General features: G+C 39.7%; 1 protein-coding gene across 7 annotated transcripts in view; it reads left to right on the forward strand.

Annotated features, from left to right (window-relative positions):
• Positions 1 to 8,233, forward strand: part of LOC122564570 (histone-binding protein RBBP4) — an 81,813-nt gene that overhangs the window by 42,132 nt on the left and 31,448 nt on the right. For 5 of the 7 annotated variants that reach the window (XM_043719666.1, XM_043719664.1, XM_043719663.1 and 2 more), the window contains 2 exons: positions 2,339 to 2,449; positions 5,706 to 5,757. In XM_043719666.1, the coding sequence (XP_043575601.1) occupies positions 2,339 to 2,449; positions 5,706 to 5,757 (163 nt within the window). Of the gene's footprint in view, positions 1 to 2,338; positions 2,450 to 5,705; positions 7,507 to 8,233 lie in introns of those variants that run through there. The other 2 variants (XM_043719667.1, XM_043719665.1) reach the window with 1 other exon arrangement.

Below are 8,233 nucleotides of genomic sequence, written 5' to 3' on the forward strand. Positions count from 1 at the left end.
TAAGGTGAAGGAAGGGGGAATGAGGAAACTGGTGAAATCCACATTGATGCCCATGGAAGGAAATTCAGGGCTTTGAGAACTGGAAGAAATATGGTGAATCTACTAATTTAGATAGTTGAAGCAGAAAAATTCAGATTCATACAGCTTTGGCCCATTTTGAGTCTGCACCGACATAACTACCACTAAAGGTATGCTTGTCCCATATCCTTGAATGCTATGATGATTGAAGTGCTCATTCAAATATTTTTTAAAGGTTGTAAGACTTCTGACCTCCACTACCTTCCCAAACAATGCATTCCAGATTCTGACCACCCACTGAGTGAAAACATTTTTTCCCAAATCACATCTGAATCTCACTGCCTTTTAACATAAACCTATTCCCTGTCATGATTGATTGCTCAACCAAGGGAACAGCTGCTCCTTATTTACCCTGTCCATACCGCTCATAAACTTATACACCTTAATCATGTCCCCCTTCAATCTTCCCTGCTCTAGGAAAAACGATAAAGCATATCAGTCTTCCTGTGGCTCAATTTCTCCATCCCAGGCACATCCTGGTGAACTTCCTCTCTATCCCCTCTGCTGCTATCATATCCTTTCTGTGGGGAGGTGACCAGAACTGCACACAGTATTCCAGCTATGGCCTGACCAATGCTCTGTACAGCTACAACATTACCTCTTTGCTCTTATACTCTTAAGGTATGACTGACGATGCATGGATAATGTGAATACATTCAGTCTTTTTCCCAGGGTTGGAGAATAGAGGGCATCAATTTAAGGTTAATGGGGAAAGAGTAAAAGGGAACCTGAGGGACAGCTTTTTTACACACAGGGTGATATACGTATGGAATGAGATGCCAGTGGAAGTGGTTGAGGCAAGTACAACATTTAAAAGGCATTTGGACAAATGCATGGATGGGATAAGTATTAGAAGGATATTGACCAAGTGCAGGGAAATGGGGTTAGCTTGGGCAGCATGGACCAGTTTGGGCCACAGGGCCTGTCTCCACATTGTAGGACTCTGACTCGAAGTGTCCCATGTACTACTTTAACTATCTTATTCAGGTGCTCTGCTGACTTTGGGATCTGTGATTAATTACCCCAAAATCTCTGTGTTCCTCTAAGCTATCCAGTGTCCTGCCATTCATTTAAATACACCCTCATTTTGTTTGTTCTTCCAACGTGCATCACCTTGCCCTTATCAGGGTTAAATACCATCTGCTATTGGTCTGTCCATCTGACCAACCCATCTATATTTTCCTGTAATCTCCAATCATTGCTATTAACCACCCCAACCAATCTTGGACTTACCTGCAAATTTGCTTAACATTCCCCCCATATTTTCATCTGTATCATTTATGTATATAGCAAACAATGGGTCCCAGTACTGATCCTTGTCGTACACTGCTGAACACCAGCCTCCAGTCACTCTCAGCCTTCTAACATTACCTTTTGTGTCCTATTATAAAGCCAGTTCTGATCCATTGTACCAAGTTTCTTTTGAATTTCATGTGCTTTAACCTTCTCAATAAGTCACCCTTGCGGCACCTTGTCAAAAGTTTTCCTGAACTTCATAAAAACTACATCAACTGAACTTTCCTCATCCACAGGGATTTTAAAAAACCTGCTGGTGCTGGAATCCAAAGTACACAAACAAGAGGCTGGAAGATCACAGCAAGCCAGGCAGCATCAGGAGGTGGAGAAGTTGACATTTCTGGTCGAGACCCTTCATCGGCCGTAATAAATTCTAATAAATTTGTGAGGCATGACTTCCCTCTGACAAAACCATGATGATTATCTTTAATTAACTCATGCCTTTCCAAGTGGGTGTTAATTTCCTCTGTCAGAATTTTCTCTAATAGGTTCCCTGTCACTGATGTGAGACCCACTGGTCTGTGATTTCCTAGTTCATCTCTACCAATCTTCTTAAAATGTGGAACCATATTAACTATCCTCAAATCTTCTTGTCTGCGTGCAACTCCCGACACATACAATTTGTGTCAGCATCCCTGCAATTTCCTGGCTCACCTTTTCACAGCAGCCTGAGATACAATTCATCTGGGCCAGAGGTATCCTTTGTTTTTAAGTCTCTCAAAGCCTCCAAAAACCTCCCCATTTCCTATGGCAAAATGTGCAAGTTCCTCAGTCCTTTTTCCTGAATTCCCTACCCATATTCTCCTTTTCCAGAGTGAAGGCTGAAGAGAAGTATCCATTCAACACTCTACCAATATCATGTGGTTTCTCTTTCACATTGGCCTCTTGGTCCATAATGGGCCCAACTCTTTCCCTGGTTAACTTCTTTCCTTTTAATGTATTTATAATCCTGTTTGTATTTCAGTTTATTCATGGTGGTCACACAGCTAAGATCTCAGACTTTTCTTGGAATCCAAATGAACCATGGGTAATTTGCTCTGTATCTGAAGACAATATCATGCAAGTTTGGCAGATGGTGAGTCCTGATGCATTACTATGTATTTATATTTTTCTCTTTGACAATTGAAAGCATTTCCATGTGAGTGGTAGATTGTGTTTATTGGCATAAGTGTTTAGGCAGCTCAGCTAATACACTTTACTGGTTATATTTAATGTATTCAAGATACAGTGAAATTATTGATCTTTGCATAATCCAAAATGCATGGCATGAGTTGCATGTGTATGTTGATGACGCCTATCTCTACTTCAACATCACCTCTGACTCTCCATTTTTGCTAAATATTAGACTGCTAATACTGGGGGTTTTGCTGGATGAGCAGAAATTTTCCTGTTAGTTAAATATTGTTGTGGTTCTATTCGCCGAGCTGGAAATTTTTGTTGCAAACGTTTCGTCCCCTGTCTAGGTGACATCCTCAGTGCTTGGGAGCCTCCTGTGAAGCGCTTCTGTGGTGTTTCCTCCGGCATTTATAGTGGCCTGTCCCTGCCGCTTCCGGTTGTCAGTTTCAGCTGTCCGCTGTAGTGGCCGGTATATTGGGTCCAGGTCTATGTGTTTGTTGATGGAGTTTGTGGATGAGTGCCATGCTTCTAGGAATTCCCTGGCTGTTCTTTGTTTGGCTTGCCCTATAATGGTAGTGTTGTCCCAGTCGAATTCATGTTGCTTGTTGTCTGCGTGTGTGGCTACTAAGGATAGCTGGTCGTGGCGTTTTGTGGCTAGTTGATGTTCGTGGATGCGGATCGTTAGCTGTCTTCCTGTTTGTTCTATATAGTGTTTTGTGCAGTCCTTGCATGGGACTTTGTACACTACATTAGTTAAATATTGCAATGGTTTAAGCCACCGCCTTAAAACCCTTCCTGAAATTATGTTCTCAAACTACCAACTACATCCCTTTTCCTGACAACTGAGACTAAACTTGGCTATTAGTACATTTGATGTCATATTTGACCCCAAGATGAGCTTTCAACATTATATTAATCATCACCTAAGAATATCTATTTCTACCTCCATAACTTTGCCCTATCTCAGTTCATCTATTGCTGAACTCCTTGCCAATTCCTTTGTTAATTTGTGATTTAAGGTTCATAAAATTATTGCTTGCGCTCTAAAGTGGAGGAATCATATATAGCCATAAGTTTGATCTGTATTACTATATGCCTGGTTCTGATAAAACAATAGTTCTGTTCTCATGCGATCTCGTGTTATAAGAAAAGCACGCAATAGCCCCTCCATTTAAACTAATGGGGTGGAATCATCTATAGCCAGTACAGGTAATGAAAGTTTGTCGTCTTCGAATAACACTCTAAATTCTTCAATGAGATTTAAGCCACTTCGTGTTGAAGAAACACTGGTTATAGCAGATCCAACTGAATTGTTTTAAGGCTTTTAGATTCATTTTAAATTTGTTCTGAGTTATGCGGGGATGTTTGGAGGTTTGCTTATATTTTTAAATTAGTCTTTTCTACTCCACCTCTATTAGCTGTTCCTCTAAGGGTTTGAGGGGAGGCTATGGTGACTGATGTCCAGTATCTCAAAGACAGAAATGTCAAGAAGCAGTCAGGCAATGTGCTGGTTAATTTGGAAAGTAAAGGTCTGTAGCAGCAGAAGTGCTGATGGGTTAGCTGTCTCCATAACGGAACAGAAGGAGAAGTCCTGAGTGCCTTAGAAGAACCATAGGTGTGTTGAAGATGAGGTTACTGGACCAGTAGGTGAGCTGTGAAAAAGATGTTGTCTCATTGAAATAGCCACTGAGTGAATGTGAAAAAAAAACATCTGCAACCATGCCAAAGGAGGTTTAAGTAGAGACAAGCGAACTATCAGAGCATATAAGGATTGAATCTTTATTTCTGATGTTTGTAATTAGAAGACTTCATATAGTCCTTTTATAGTGTAACAGATTTTGTTTTCTCTTCCTGTGTCATAAATTTGGATGTTTTGCTACAAGTATATTGGTAATCTCTTCTGAATATGTTCAATGACTGACCACTATGGTGAAATTAGAATTGTTGTCTGTTGACCCAGCTTTCATACTAGGATCTGATTTGTCTCATATCATTGTCAGCTGAGACCATAACAATCTTAATCTTTGTTACTCTGCCCACTGGCCTCCTTTTGTTTGACTGAGAGCCAATGTCCTTTAATTTGGAAATTCTCCATATGTTTAAATCTCTCCCTAGTATTACCCTAAACCCTATACTACTTTTGCCTCCCTTTAAGATATCTTAAAGGCTTTTGGCCATCTCAGGTTTGGTGTCCTTAATTTTAGTGAATTTTGCAACACTTGTGAGACACCTGAGCATATTTTTATTACAACAAATATTTGTTGTTGTGCAATACTTCAATTTAATACCGGTAGGCACAACACTTGAATGCACACAATTGCAATGTGTTTTGGCTATATAAGCTTAAAAGTTTGTATGTGTTTGACCTCAGTGTCATTACATATACAGCAAATGTTCTTAAATTTCATTTGGTTGTAATTAAGATATTTTAAAATTATAACCTGGCATATATTCAGGCTTTCAGCCCCTGAATTGATAACCGGATGAAACATACATTTGAAATAGTTATTTGCAGAATTTTAATACATAATTTGGACAATTACATAGAAAGGGATGAGAAGGACATAGGCTAAGTGCAGGGAAATGGGGTTAGTGTGGACAGGCATTTTGATCGGCTTGGGCCAAAGGGCCTGTCTCTATGCTGTAGGACTCTATGACTCTATAATAGGAAATGGTCAAAGTTCAAGTCTGATTGTACTTTTTGCTGCTTAGGTAACAAAAACTTAAGTTTAATCTTTCTCTGTTCTGCATTTATGTTCTTATGGTCTGAGTTGTACAGTTTCTGAACAAATGATAGCTGAAATATAACATTGGGAAGTTCGCATTTTAAAAAAATTTTGTTTTGTTTATTTGTTTTTTAATTTCCATTTTAAAAAATGGAAAAATGTGTTCGCAATCTTGTTTTTTTTTAACCTCCAACTGAGTTCTTCACTGGAAGACATTGTTTACAGCACCGTTTAACTGTAATCCTGGGTGTGATTTGTCAGCACGCACCAGGAATCAAATGTGGCTTTTATAACACTGGAGGAACTGTTGTTGAAGGATCCAATTACTATTTTTCTAATACTTCAGTTCTTGATGCAGAGTAGAAATGGAGTGGTCTAAAATGTTTGCTATTCTAACAATATTTTTAACAAGACTGTAACTTCAACGAACAGCTATTCTATAAATTTTACTACTGCTTTAATTTTTAATTACCTTGATTTTTTTTTCAGGCTGAAAATATTTACAATGATGAAGATCCTGAGGGAGCTCCTGATCCGGAAGGTCAAGGCTCATAGTTGATTCTAGTTTTCAATCATTCTTTTTCTACACAAACATGAAATTCTGCTAATGCTGTTTTGGGAGAGCTGGTTGGTGTAAAACCACCACCTCCTACTGAGAGAGTTTGGATAAAATGTGTGTCCTCCAGAAAGGACGTAAAAGTTTTTATGATTGCCTGTTCCCCATATGTGCCAGTCAGAGTATTGTACTGATATGTCTGCATTCCTTCAAAAGCAAAATATTCTGGATGCTGGAAATCTGAAATAAGAACAGTGCTGAAAATGTAGCACCTGTGGAGAGAAAAACAATTAACATTTCTGGTGTGTCTGTCACCTTTCTTTACAATGGTTCTGATCAGTTTTCACAGGGCTTAAGTTAACAATGAGCTGGCTGTGCCCCTCCGCTGGGTGTGTTTTTGATAGGTGGGCATGGTGAGCCCACAATATTCCACGCAGCACCAAACTCTTGCCCTCAATGTGCGTCAAAATTAGCAGCCTAACCATCATATGTAATAATTGAGTCATTCAAGCTTGGTAAAAGCTTTAAAGCAAAATATCGTGGACACCTGAAATCTGAAACAAACACAAAAAATGCTGGAGAAACACGGTCGGTCTGGTAACATTTGTGGGGAAACCAACAGAGTTGATGTTTTTGAGTCCAGGATGACCGTTCAGGAAAGTCTTGCAGAGTCATCGTGGACTCAAAAATGTTAACTTGGTTTCTGTCTCCACAGATGCTGCCAGACCTGTTGAGTTTCTCCAGCGTTCTGCATGTTGGTTTAAAAACTCAAGTGACCAACTAATGCTAGAGACATAAAACTGCAGATACTGGAATCCAACGTAGGCAAACAGGAAGCTGGAAGAACAAAGTTCTTCTATAACACGATGAGTTCTTGTGCAACCCCATATAGAACAATTGTGTTTTAGAAATAGTGCTTAATGTGTTGGTGAAACAGCGTTACAGCCAACACAAGTTTTAAAGTTTGCGCTGTAGAAACAGTGCCCAATTTGTCAATCACGCTACAGCAAATTTCTGTTAATGAAACATGCATTATAGCAGAATGACCTGTAATATATTGCAGAATGTAGTTGATATGGGCAATTGGCAAAATGTGGACAGTCTTTTAAAGCAGATTCCAAAATTGTCGGAGCATCCCCTCTGGAGATTGTGCAATGTTACTTCCCTGGACTTCCAGGATCCATGTTGAGTTCCTCATGGGCCAGCTAGTAGTCTCCCCAATGAGTTCATGGTACTGCTGCAGCTCCTGAAAGTAGGGTGTCCTTTTCATTGAGGGGCACATGTCCCGCAATCAGACCGTAGAGTGAGCCTGCAGCATGCTCTGGCTGCTAAGGCAGGCTTCTTTCTGGCTCATTGGCTCACTACCGACCTTTCCTTTTTTTTTTGGAGGATGGGGAGTGGCAGTAGTCAGCTCACTCCACGCTATCAGCCCTATGTTTTTCATTGCACAGATGTTGCCTGACTTGGATGTTTTCAGCATTTTCTGATTTTATGCCTGCATTTCTATTTTGCTAATAGAACATAAGCAGTTTGATATCCTATCGCGTACCTTGCATATTTAAAGCTTGCCCCGACTATCTGGATGCTGCAGTGTGTTGTGTTTATTGTTTCTTTTTGAGATACGAGTCAGTTAAACCAATTGAATATTCTCTATGAGAGGGTCTTGCTAAACAAGTGTATTGCTCCCAATAAAATGGATGTTTTTCTACACAATATTAAATGTGAATTTCTTTACCTGTCTTTTGTTAAATTGCCTTTCTCTGGTTCATAAATTACTGCAGTCTGCCAGAATACAAGAGGTGCGCAACTCTAGTTTAAAAAAAAATCCTCTTTACTCAGTTTTTAATAATTGGGTCTGTTACCCTGAGACTATGCCCCCTAGTTGTAGACTGTCCAGTTAGTGGAAGCAACTTCTCAACATCTTCCATGCAAAGTCCACTCGAGTTTTATTTCAATGCAATCACTCTCATTCATCTAAACCTCAAACGTTAAGCTCACTCTGAAGGATCTCCTCAAAGGGACAGTCCTTGATTACAGCAGTCACTATTTTGAGACTTTGTAGCGCTTCCTCCAAGGCAAGTATTCCATTCTTGAATAAGGAATCTGAGATTCTGTGTAGTACTCCAGTGTGGTTCTCAGCAAAGCTCTGTGCGATTATAAATCTGAATTCTTGTATTCCTAAATGTTATCTTTGTTTCTTGTACAAGGATGCTCAAATCTCCCAAAACACCAACATTTATTTTTCAACATTTTACTGTTTTTCCTACCAGAGTAAATAACTTCATGCTCCCCATATTATATTCCAGCTGCCATCTTATTGCTCACTCAGTAACCAATCAATGTTTTCTTGCAGCCTTTGTGTCCCCTCAACATGTACCCACATGGCATTAATTCATTTACAGGAAATGTGTTGCTGGAAAAGCGCAGCAGGTCAGGCAGCATCCAGGGAACAGGAGAATCG

This window comes from Chiloscyllium plagiosum, chromosome 29, assembly GCF_004010195.1.
Source record: "Chiloscyllium plagiosum isolate BGI_BamShark_2017 chromosome 29, ASM401019v2, whole genome shotgun sequence".
In the NCBI taxonomy this organism is placed as follows: domain Eukaryota; kingdom Metazoa; phylum Chordata; class Chondrichthyes; order Orectolobiformes; family Hemiscylliidae; genus Chiloscyllium; species Chiloscyllium plagiosum.